General features: G+C 35.9%; 1 protein-coding gene across 3 annotated transcripts in view; it reads right to left on the bottom strand.

The window, feature by feature from the left end:
• Ndae1 (Na[+]-driven anion exchanger 1) overlaps nucleotides 1–13427 on the bottom strand; it is a 511154-nt gene that overhangs the window by 344185 nt on the left and 153542 nt on the right. For all 3 annotated transcript variants that reach the window (XM_090413203.1, XM_090413196.1, XM_090413188.1), the window contains one exon: nucleotides 2387–2547. In XM_090413203.1, the coding sequence (XP_090269329.1) occupies nucleotides 2387–2547 (161 nt within the window). The remainder of the gene's footprint in view (nucleotides 1–2386; nucleotides 2548–13427) is intronic.

Raw genomic sequence — 13427 nt, 5'->3', positions numbered from 1 at the left:
AATTTTGTAGTGTGTGTGTGGGGGGGGGGGATGTTAGCAAAACATGCAAAGAAGTGGTTATCTTGATAACGTTACCTGAACAACCTGAACATACCACAGGGGATGAAATATGTAAGGTAGTAAACCAACTGTCTAATCAAAAGGCCTTTCAAAAATAGTTTCCATGACAATTGGAACATCTAGCATAAGTGCTAAAGAAGCAGGTTTGTAAATGTTTGCAAAATACAGTAATCTACATTTATCCAATCATTTAATTATCAGAATGGCGAATTCTGATAATTGAAATAGTTACTTGGTACTCTACCAGAAGTTGGTTGATATGCAAGAATCAGTTAATTGATGGTTGGTGTTTTGAGGGTCAAAACACCAACAAAATGTTGGAATACACTGGTAGGCTTTCAGAATATATAAGAAGACCGAATGCAAAAACTGGCTTTAGGAACTTAAAGTGATTGTTAAGTTTGTAAAAAAAGAATTTCAGAATTTACTAAGCAAGGTGAATTTGATGTACTTGTACATAGAGTCAAGTACACTGTTTATATGCTTTTCTCATCTTTAATTATTGCTTCAATTTCTCACCCCAGTTTTTTATTTCCCTTTCTCATCCTCCATTTACTTTTTGTTCCAAGACATTCTGTTGCTTGTTATTATTAATATATTATTATGTTTTTAAATTATTCCATCCTATTTTAATATCATCATTTTCTTCTATTTGCTAATTTTTCATTTGTTCTATGCAAACAGAAGTAATTAATACTCTTGTCACTCAAGAATTGAACTCGAAAAAATTTTTGAGAATTTCTCTTTGCATTTGATTTCACCCATTTTAAACCATCTTGCACATGCAGGGGTATTCAATTTTCCTTGTAATAGATAATGATTTATTTCTATATCTCTGAATACCATGCTATCTAGTATCATGTTAGCTGTTGTCCAATTAGCTATTATATAGTCTATATACTTTGTAGGATTATTTTTCTTGCCCAAGAATTTATGGCAATCTTTATGTTTGAAAAATGTTGATAATTTTTAAGTTATTATATGTAAGGAAATCTAAGTCCATATCCATTTCTACTGCATGTGACTTCACTGTTTATTCCTATATTTGTACCAAGCGGAATGATCTCTACTCTGGTATTGAAATCTCTTATTATAAATAGATTGATAAAATATTCATTAGTATTGATATTAGTTTGGTTTCAGGATAAAAGAAACCAAACTGAGATAATACTAATGGATATTTTATCAATGAAATACACAAATATAATAAATTTAGTTTAATCCTTTATCCAAGTGTGAGCAAACAAAGTTTGTGCCTGAAAGTATCTTCAGGACTGGGGTAAGGTGGTACAACACCAGGGAAACTCCTTGCAAAGGTGGAGCAAGCTATCAACACTCCTATCTCAGTATCTCCCATAATGCAAAACACATCTCCTTGCGGATATGTCTAATGTTATGCATTAAGGGAAGGGCCACAACCCAGACTAGTTTCGACCTTTATTGAGGTCTCTTCAGTGGGAGCCAGGCCCAAGTGGAGATACCAGGCAGAAGCATTAGCAGGTCATCTCTACCTATAGGCGTTGCCAAATGGTGTGCCACCCTTTTTTAATAAACTAATCTGGATTTAGAGAAAGATGTTGAAAGTTTATTTTTCACTTGGTTAGAGTATAATAAATTTAGTTTAATCCTTTATCCAAGTGTGAGCAAACAAAGTTTGTTTGCAAGGAGTTGCCCTGGTGTTGTACCACCTTACCCCAGTCCTGAAGATACTTTCAGGCACAAACTTTGTTTGCTCACACTTGGATAAAGGATTAAACTAAATTTATTATACTCTAACCAAGTGAAAAATAAACTTTCAACATCTTTCTCTAAATCCAGAGTAATTTATTAAAAATGGGTGGCACACTGGCTCCCACTGAAGAGACTCAATAAAGGTCAAAGCTAGTCTGGGTTGTGGCCCTTCCCTTAATGCATAACAATAGACATGTCTGCAAGGAGATGTGTTTTGCATTATGGGAGATACTGAGATAGGAGTGTTGGTATCTTGCTCCACCTTTGCAAGGAGTTGCCCTGGTGTTGTACCACCTTACCCCAGTCCTGGAAACAAAGTTTTCAGGACTGGGGTAAGGTCAAAATGGTCAACTTTGTTTGCTCACACTTGGATAAAGGATTAAACTAAATTTATTATACTCTAACCAAGTGAAAAATAAACTTTCGAAATACACAAAATAAGGTCACTCAAAAAAAAAAAAAAAAAAAAAAAAATCAGATTTCAGTGAAATACACAAATTGCCAACAACATCAAATTACATTTCCTACTACTGAAACATAAAATAACACACAATGCAATGCATTTAAAATTGAGTACACAAATTTTCTACTTTACCAGCTATTTGTTCCAAATTTAATGCTTCCATATCTAACATTACAGTGCCATTTAAAATACAGCTTCGTAATTCAAAAAGTGAATGGAGAGAGATTGTTGCCACATGAGGTTTTGACCATCTGTTTCCCCCTTCCTCTACATCCTCTTCAAATTTGATCCATCTATGGATAAAAAGCATTTATGTCACTAACAATTAAATATCATTAAACACTGTGATATAAAATTATAATAATCAATAAAATTTTATAATTTATAATATCTATAAACTTTCTACCAATAATCTTTATTAATGTTGATTCTGTTATCCAATACAATAAACATCTAATAAACCACACTGTGATGTAATTATTAATAATTTTCTCCCTGAAGTAATATAATTATTATGTAAAAAAACAACACAAAACTTTTAATATCTGATGTGTTATAGTATTCTTGTTATAATTCTGATACATAACACATACTTGAATGAACACCTAATCTCTCAGACTTCATCTAGAACTCATAGGTTAGCAACATCTTGAAACTGAAGCAAATCAAATTTTCAGTTTTTAAATGAATTTTACAAATTAGTTATTTTCAGCTACTCAATTGAATAGCAATATTAAGGGTCATTGAATAGCAATATTAAGACTGCTTTCAACTATTCCACCAATGGCAGGCAATGCAATAAATGGGGAAACCCAATAGATGATATAACACATGAACATTTCCATTAACAGTTTGTCCTCTACATCTTTATATATTTATTTGTCTTTGCACATTTTAAAGATGTCTGTTGTATTACTAAAGTACAGATATTTCAGGATACTATGATAGTACTACATGATTTACTACCTTCCCATCAACAATTATTTCTGTCAAATTAGTCTTACCTGTCACAACTTCAATACATTATAAACTATCAATTCATTTAGATCTTGGTCTGGTTTTTTTTTTTTTTTTTTCCTGCCATCAAACACCTGTTTTGCTAACATTTAAGTAGCCATACCACTTTAGATTAGTTCTGCTCATGCATTTTTGAATGCTAGAAATGCCAAGTTCCTTTTAATATCTTTCATCATCCCAACCTCATGATTCGTCTTATTTATTTGTTCCTACCACTAATTTTTATCAGGACTTTTATCTACAGTGAGTCTAGAATTTGATAAAGTGTTTTATTTTTAATCAAACTCAATGCTTAAGTCAAAATTATTTTGAACATTGTTGTATATATATTGCTAGTTTAGTTTTAATAGAGAAATAATAATTTCTTTATTATTACAAAGAAATTTATTCAACTGATGCCCATCATCACATTAGCACTGCTTATCCTACTGCTTTTCTGTATTTAATTTGTTATCTTCATTAAAAATTGCCTAAACAGATAAAATGATTTACAAGTTAAATGTTTCTCCATTGAGAATGCAGTTGATTTTTTCCATGTTCACATCTATTTTCATACTTTGTCTTTTTATTACTGATTTTAATGCCCAATTTATTGTTACAGCAGTACAAATGAATATTCAATATGCTAAAGAATCCTCAAGATTTGTATTAGATTATTTACACATATAACATCATGTGTATAAAGTCAAGAATTCAGTTGAATATCTCCAAATTTTAAATCACATTTAGTGCTACTTTCCTTCATTATGTAATCTGTACAGGTGATAAATAATAATGGAGGTAGCATGCACCCTTGTCTTATAACTTCCTTCAAAAGTTTATTCAATTCTAATTGTTGACTTACAACTTAAATACAGTCTATACAGTTACTCTGTATAATGTTCCATCTATACCATATAATTGGAATGATATGAACAGTTGATTCCCATCTAAGGTGAATATGAAAGGAACAAATAGTGGCAGTGGTTTTGAAGCAGTATGGTGTGAGGTGGAGGTGAACAGAATGAAATAGACCTGGTAATGAGGAGGGCAGCAAGAAGGCAATGTACAAGCAAACTGATCTGGATAATAAGAAAAGAGTACATAGACTGGAGTGAAGAGAAAGCATCTGGGAGCAAAGAGAATAATTTGTTGAGTTCATTCATTCTTGAGAGAATGAATTTCTTGAGTTAAGGGAAGTGAAAAACCTCTGTTCTCAGCTCACCCTATTAATACAGCTGATTTTCATTATAGAAAACTCTTCTAGGGACCAATGAAATAGTTTATCATAGTGGATGGCCCGCTACATGGAAATTTCTTATGGAATGACAATGTGACTCTGGTTGGGAAATTTTGAGTTTGTTATAGTGAGTGAATTTGTCATAATGGTCTGCTATAGAGAGACAACTGTATTTTGTTGTTCTGGAGAACAGAGTTCAGATACCTGATCATTTCTACCCTTATTCACATGAAGCTATTACTTTTAAATTTTAATTGCTGAACTGTTCTTTCCATAAATATTTTAAAATGGGAGGTAAAGTGTAACATTCTTTCTTAGTCATTTGAAATCAGTAGTCCCTCAGATATTAAATGACCTTTCAAGATCATTTAACATCTGACGATTTTGTAGAAAATTTTATATTTTATCTTTCTTTATTAAAATCTACCATCTGAATGTTAGTTTACATTAAACAATTTTTAGTGTCCCAAAATTAGGAAAATTATTTAAACCACACAAGATTATATGTTACAAACAACATAATAAACAGACATGACACCCAGACTAAAAATGGCTTATAGTAAACTGCTGTATAAATAAATATTATTATCAGAGACCTCTGGGGAGTCAAGGACTCATCGAGGGAGGCTGTACATCACCCAAACCAGCTGTCATACCTTCCCTTAAATTCATTCATACTATTATTATATGGGCACTTCCATGGAGTCTGAAGAAAGACTCATTGTGGGAGACCCAATCTATCATACCTCTCCTTGAACCCATTAACAGAAAAAGCACTCACAACTGACTCTGGCAACACATTCCACTCATTCACCACTCTCAAAACAAAAAATCTAGTCCTCACACCCCTACTGAACCACACCTTTATTCAACTTCCAGGGATGGCTCACCCTTGTTCTGGTCCCTCTAGGCAAGTGCTGAAACACCTCCCCTGCATCTATCCTATAAAATCCTTTAAGCAACTTAAATGTTTCTATCATATCCCCTCTTTTTCTCCTATCAACCAACTCTTGCAATCCACATGCATTCAATCTATCCTCATAGGGAACATTTCACAGGCCACTCACCTCTCAACCCTCTCCACACTTCCTCATCCCCAAGAAACCCAGGGGACCAGACTTGAGCACAGTAATCCAGATGTGGGTGTCTCAAAGCCTTATAAAGAGGAATTACAACTTCCTTATCTCTACTTGTTAACGTTTTCTTTACTAGTCAAGTAATCTTATGGGCTATCTTAGCAACTTCAGCAATATGTTCTCTAAACTCTCTGTCTACCACCATCCCTAAATCTTTAGCTTCATCTATTTCTGGAGAACAGCGCCATCAATGTGATACAGCTTGTAATCTATTAAACTGACATCATTAACTTTTGCCCATGCTGGCTTATACTTTTGCCCATACTCTATTTAAATCGTCCTGCAAGCTCTCCACATCATCTTGATTAACTATTACTCTACCTAATTTCGCATCATCAGCAAACATCTAAATATTTCCTTTCAGGTTATTTCTTATATCATTTATGTACAAATTAAACAGCAATGGCCAAGCACTGACCCATGTGGCACACCACTAGTCATCTGTTTTTGCCTCGATTCTGCCTTCATATACCACTTTTTTGATATCTGTCCATCAGCCACCCTCTTATCCACTTTACCAGTCATATCCATCCCCATTAGTTCTAATTTGCGTAATAGTGTTCCATGTGATATTCTGTCACATGCCTTTGCAAAATCATCATGCAGCCACTTCTTTTAACCAATATAGCCTTTGTCTTGTGAGATGTCATCTCCTTCCAGGAGGTTGACTACCATGAGCTTCCACCATGTACAGTTTTGTGCTTCTCTTTTGCATTCTTCATAGGACAAAAAGGTCCAATCCTTAATATTTCTCATCCAATTTGTTCTTTGTCTTCGTCTTCTTCTTTTTCCTTGTATTATTCCTTCTAGAAGTGTTTTTTGTAGGGATTCATGCCTGAGTATGTGACCAAGATAGGTGGTTTTCCTTTTCTTAACGGTTTTCAACAAATTCCTAACTTCTCCAATCATCTCTAATATTTCTAAATTAGATTTTTTGGCAGTCCATGGGACTCTAAGAATTCTTCTGAGGATCCACATCTAAGGCTTTTAGTTTATTTTCACAATATTTTGATATTGTCCAGGTTTCTGCTCCATATAGCAGTGTTGACCATATGTAGCATTTGGACAGCCTAATTCTTGTTGTTGTGTGAATTTCCCTTGAGGTCAGAATGTTTTTCATGCTAATGAAGGTTGATCTAGCAATTTCTATTCTTCTTAATATTTCCTTATCACACTTTCCATTCTCTGTGATTAGTTGACCCAAGTATATAACTCTCTACTTGATCTGAAGTATTTCCTCTGATCTTAATATTTATAACAGATATTTTCCCTTTTTCTCTGTGTTACTAGCATGGTTTTAGGTTTTTTGAAGTTGAAATTAAATCCATATTTTTCACTTAGCTTCAGCATCTCTTCTAGTGGGTTTTGAAGATCTTTTTTTATTTTCAGCTAGCAGTACTGTATCATCTGCATATCTTAAGTTCTTTATATTCCTGCCTCCTATGCTGACTCCTTTAAATTCTTCTAATTGCTGGAAGATATTTTCAGCATAGAGGTTAAACAACTTAGCCTTTACTTTATTATAAAAAAAAATGAGTAAATTACTAATTATAGACCAATCAGTATCTCAGGTGTGGTGGTAAAAGTCGTGTTGACCCTCATACAGTATCATATTTTTTATCTCCCCATTATTGAATTCTCTTTTTGACCAATTTTTCTAGTACTTTTACCACCACACCTGAGATACCGATTGGTCTATAATTTGCTACTGTAGTCTTAGAGCCTTCCTTATGAAAAGGAATAATTTTGCCCTCTTTCCACTCCCTTGGAACTTTACCAGAGCTGAGACTTTAAATAAACAGCTTAGTCAAAGGCATTGCCAGTTTCCTTGTACATTCTCGCAAAACCCTACCCATCTAATCCCACAGTTGTATTTACATTGAGATTCTGCAATAATCTAAGAACCTCCAATTCATCTACCTCTGTTTCCATATTAGTTTCTGTCACATAGGTTAAAGCAGTAACCTCACTAGGAAGATATATTCTTGCAAAGTGGTCACTCAGTAACTGAACTATTTTATCTGCTTCTGTCTCCTTGTGACCATCATCATTCATTAAGGTTAATCTTCCACAGTTATTCTTCCTCTTACTTGCTACATAACGAAAGAACTCTTTGGGTTTTCCTTTGGCCTGCTCGGCTAAATTCTTCTCATAATCTGATTTTCCCTTCCTTGCCATGCTGGTCATCTTTCTCCTAGATGCATTCACTACCTCTACAAGCAAACTATTCCACTCACTCAATGCTCTGTGAGAGAAAAACCTAGCTCTTATCCCTTTCTTGACTGTGAACAAACTTCCATAGATGCCCCTGTGTTCTCTCTCCACCTTCCATATAATGAAAAATTTCATCATACAATATCCTATAACATTCATTCAAAAGTTTATAGACGTCTATCGTCATCCCCTCCTTTTCCTGTTAACCAGAGTTTGTAATCCACATACCAGCAATCTGTCCTCAATCTAAATCTAATATAATCTTTGTAACTCTTCTTTGTACCCTTTCCAGCTTATTTAACTGTGGGAGACCGAAGTTGCACACAATAGTCCAGTGGTCTTATTGAGGCCATATAAAGAAGTAAAATGACTTCCTTATCCTTACATGTCAAGATTCACTTCAGCATTACAATTATCCTCTGAACTTAAAATTTCTATCCACCATTACACCAAGATCCCTAGCCTCATCAGTTTCTTGTAGCATAACCCTACTAATATGACATGTCTCTGGAAATCTCATCACACCAAAGTGCATAACTTTACACTTACTAACATTAAATTGACAGCCATTTTCGTTTCCCTAAATTTCCAGTCTATTTAAATCATTCCTTAAGCGCTGGATATTAGTAGCATTCTTGATTGCCCTGTCTATCTTTGCATCATTAGCAAAAAATTGCACATCTCTTCCTAATTTACAGATTGCACAACAATGGCACAAGAACTTAACTCTGAGGTACATCACTGATCACCTTAAATCTGGCAGATTCATGCCCACCGGAAACCGCTTTTTGATCTCTGTCAACCATCCACTTATCCAAGTTAAGTTTATATTCCAATCCCAATTTCTCCAGTTTATGCAACAGTCTTCCATGCTGTATTCTGTCAAAAGTTTTAACAAAATCCGACATTATCAGTGTATCCATTCTCTTTATCCAACTTGGTTGTAACGTTGTTATAAAATATGCGCAAATTGCTAAAACATGACCTTCCTTTAGTAAAGCCATGCTGTCCTTGCAGAGTATAGTTTGTTGGTCTACAAATTGCAGTATGCAAGTTCTTATCCTCTTACTCTAACTACCAAATTCTCCAAAATCTTCACCACCACACCACACCAGGGATACTGATAGGTTGGTAGTTAGACAACAGTTTTTGCACCACGCTTGTACAATGGAACATACATTTCTTCCATTCCTCTGGTATCATTCCAGAGCTGAGACTCAAGTTATACCAACATGTGATAGGTAATGATATAATAAAATAATAAATAAAACAATAATGCATTAGTAACAACTATATTATGCTATAATACAACCCTGGTGAGGCAACAGTAGCAGCGGTGTGTAAGAAGTGCTCCAGATTCAGATAAGTTATTCTTGAAATAATTAATTGTATATGAGTGATTGTTTGAGTAAGAGGTGCTATAAAAGTTGGGCGCTACTAGTATTATTAGTGTGTGTGGGATATTTTGCTTAAACTTGATTACAAATTCATTCTTTTGGCCCTTAGAGTAGTAACCATCAGAGGACAGATGGCGGCGGCTTTGTCAGTGCATGACTTTAACTTAGACTTCAGTCGTTTCATGAAGTGTGAGGTGTGCTACATGTATTGTTTTGATTACATAGATGGTTTGTGGACATTTAGGGCTGATGGAAGGAAGGTATGTGCAAAGTGTGAGCTAAACGAGGATCTGATGAGTGCTAATATGAATTTGATGACAGAAAGTGTTGGTAGCGAGAATGTCGTGGGAAGAATGAGTGCTCATTTGAAAGAGAAGCATGGTGTGAAAGAAAGGCAAAAAATTGTTAAGAAAGCATTGAAAAAGAAAATGAGTGATTTGAAAACTGTAATAATGGATGGTAAAAAGAACAAAAGCGAGGTGGATGTGGCAGAAGGAAAAAAAAATTGAGAGAACGAAATAAACCGGAAATAGCGTGACAAAAGGATCGAAAGCGGGAAAAATGGGAAGAATGAATGAAAGCGAAAGTCAGATGCATGGACCGAAAGTACAGAAACTCAGAAGGATGAATGAGAGTGAAAGTGTGAAACAGGAGTCAGGAATTCAAAAATTAGAAAGATTGAATAATAGAGAGAGTGTGATGTGAGATTTGAAAGTTGCATTGGGTTGGATGAGGCAAGAGATGAAATGGATGCGAAGTGAAATTAAGAAAATTCGGGTGAAAACGATTAAAACAAAAAGTAGGTACAAAAGAGTTAACGAAAGACGAGCGAGTGGCATTGTATGGCAACTCCATTCTTAAAGGTGTGCTGGATGAGAGGATGCACAAGGTATATTTTCCAGGAGATAAAATGAATGGAGTGATTGAGGCATTGGATATGAGGAGGGAGCGAGTGAAGGAGTTGATGGTTTTAATAGGTACAAATGACTTGACAGAGGACAAAGAGCACGTAAAAATAAATATCAGGAGGCTGCTTAGACAGATAAAAGAGAATAGTGTGACAGGAAGGGTAGTAAGCATGTTGCCTAGGTATGACTGTGGTGAGATGAGGTAGAGAGCAAGGATTATGAATGGTATGTAGGCTGGAATGTGTGAGGAGAGGGGGAGTACAATTTGTTAATATGTGGAATGAGTTTGAAGGACGAAGTGAACTGTATGGGAGGGATGTACTGCATTTGAGTGGTTATAGTGTGAGTCATTAGGAGAGACTATTGTTGGAAGGTAGAGAAGTGAGTATAGAGAATGAATCAGGTGGGAAGTGATGTGGAAGAGTAGGAGAGTATGACAGGAGAGATTGAAGAGGGAGTTATGAATGAGGAAGTAAGTGGCATGAGTATGGAAAATGAGAGAATGGGTGTGCAAGATGAACAGGGAAACAGGGGAGCTCATGGTGGACAGGGGTACACAGCATGAGAAAGGTGGATGCTCCAAGAGGGTGTTAAGAGCATGTATAGACAGGAAAGGAATGGGATGACCTGGGATCAAGAGGAAACAGCTGGAATTGAAGAGGATTCTAAAATGAATAAGCAGAAAGGGAAATGACCCAGTTGAGCATGGAGAGATCACATCGAATGAGTGGAACTAGCTGTAGATCCAGAAATGAGTTGTTGTGTTTATATACAAATGCTAGAAGTGTAAGAAACAAGGCAGCTGAAATGGTTGCACTAATTGAGTCTGTTCACTCAAAAATTGTTGGGATAAGTGAGATATGGTTAGATGAGGATGACATCCTGACAGGAATAGAGATGGAAGGATATGATGTGTTTCGTGAGGATAGAAATGGTAAAAAGGGAGGGGGAGTGCTATTGATGATAGAGAAAGAGTTAGGTCCATACAAAGTAGAGAAGCAAGAGGGAAATAGTGTCAGTGGTTTCGAGGAAGTATGGTGTGAGATAGAGGTGAATGAAATGAAATATTTGGTTGGATGTCGTTATAGACCAGAAAATGTGGATGGTAGTGACTAGGAAATGAAGAATCAAATTAGCCAAGCAAATAAGAAAAGAGTGATCATTATGGGCGATTTTAATTATGGCAATATAGACTGGAATGATGAGATAGCAACTAGAAGTAAAGAAAATGAGCTTCTTGAATTTTTGAGGGATAACTATTTCAGACAGTATGTAACAGAGGGCACATGAGGATTGAGGGTCTTGGATTTGGTCATCTCATCAAAGGATGTAATTATAAATGAAGTGTCAAATCACCCACCAATTGGTGAGAGTGACCATGAGGTGATTACCTGAGTGGTTGCTAGCAGTGTGAGGACCTCTGTAAGAAAAGGGTATATGTGGAACTACAAGGGGGGGGGGGGGGGTGATTATGAAAAGCTCAGGAGATAGCTTGCAGGTGTGGCATGGAATGAGGAGTTAGCCGGAAAAGAGATCAATGCAGCTTGGAGATTAGTGTGAAATGGATGATTAAAGAGATTAAGCATGCGAGACAGAGAAAAAGGGCATTATGGAGGCAGCATAAGAGAAGTGGAAATAATAAATTCCAGGAGAACTACAAAGACCAGGCAAGGAGGGTGACTTGGTTGGTGAAGGTAGCTAAAGAGAGGTATGGACAGCAGTTAGCTAATGAAGCCAAAACGAATCCTAAGGAGTTCTTTCGATATGTAGCCAGCAAAAGAAAGATTATGGAAGGATGACACTGATTGGAGAAAATGGTATAAAGACAGCTGTTGCAGGTATAGTGATGATACTTAACGAGCAGTTCATAAAGGTCTTTCAATCTTGTGAAATGTGACTTCATGGAGAGATTGAGAGCAGTTGATGATGAAGAAAAGAGACTGACTGTAAGTGAGCAAGAGGTGTATGGGGAGTTGAGCAAACTAGATGTAAATAAGGCTGTGGGACTTGATAATATATCACCACGTATTCTAAAGGAATATGCCAGGGAGTTGACACCGGCCTTGACATTTTTTTTAATACGAGTCTTGCACTTGGTCAAGTTCCTAAGAAGTGGAAGGAGGGCAAGATTGTGTCACTTTATAAAGGAGATGTAGAACTCAAGAATCAAACTATAGGCCTATCTATGTATCAGGTGTTGTAGTTAAGTTGTTGGAGAAGCTTGTGAGAACTAGGATCCAGAATTGGGTTGACAACAATGGTATTATCTTTGATGGACAACATGGATTTGCTAAAGGGAGGTCATGTTTTAGTAATCTACTTACTTATTACAATAAAGTGACTGCTTCCTTGGACAGAGGAAAAGGATACACAGTAATATACTTAGATTTTGCAAAGGCTTTTGATAGTCAAACTGGAGTGGATGGGGTTGGATATTAGATTGGAGACTGGTTATCTGATAGGTATCAACCAGGGGCGAATTCTCCATGCTTGCTCTTCTTACTGCGCAAGCTATTAATTGAGAAAGAAATAATATTTATTTTGTTAATAAATGCATGCATTTATAAGCATTCCATTTAGGCTTTTATTTTTGTAGACAGAAGACGTCTTAAGCTTGTGCAGCAATAATTGAGCTTTGCATTGTGTATCGAAAGCCAAGGCTTGCTCATCTAGTCAAAGCTACCTTGGTTTGCTCGGTTGTAGGAGCTTCCAGGTTCTCGCTGCAGCACTATGATTTCATGCATGCGCACAGCCATTTCTGCTCCCTTCATGTCGTCTTAAACACAAGGCCATACGCAGTCAAAGTAGCTCTAGCCAGTGAGCTTCAGCCAACCTTTACAAGTGAGCGTGTTGCTTGGGAAAATTAAGTTGCAACCAACTTTTTATAATGATGTTATTGACCAGTTCATAAAGAAGAACCGTAGGGTAGAATTTGTATTCAAGTAGCTTAAATGAAAAAGACAGAATATCATTTGTAAAATAAATGTTGTATTTGTATGATTAAATGTACATAAATTTCTAAATATATAGTTTTAAATGGTCAGTAATTCATTATTCCGCTAATCAGACTTCAATCACACCTCTCACTCTCTGAATGATAGCAAGAGCAAGCATGAATTTCAAGACCAGCATTTGCCCCTGGTGTCAACAAGTTGTGTATGGGGGAGTGATATCCAGGAAAAGGAAAGTTACTAGTGGTGTGCCTCAGGGGTCTGTTTTAGGGCAATTGCTGTTTAACTTGTATATTAATGATATTGGTGAAGATTTGGATGGAGATATTCA

The sequence above is a fragment of the Typopeltis vanoorti genome, chromosome 2 (assembly GCF_054136105.1).
Source record: "Typopeltis vanoorti isolate ZY-2024b chromosome 2, IOZ_Tvanoo_1.0, whole genome shotgun sequence".
NCBI lineage: Eukaryota > Metazoa > Arthropoda > Arachnida > Uropygi > Thelyphonidae > Typopeltis > Typopeltis vanoorti.
This window is presented reverse-complemented; position numbering and strand designations above follow the sequence as displayed.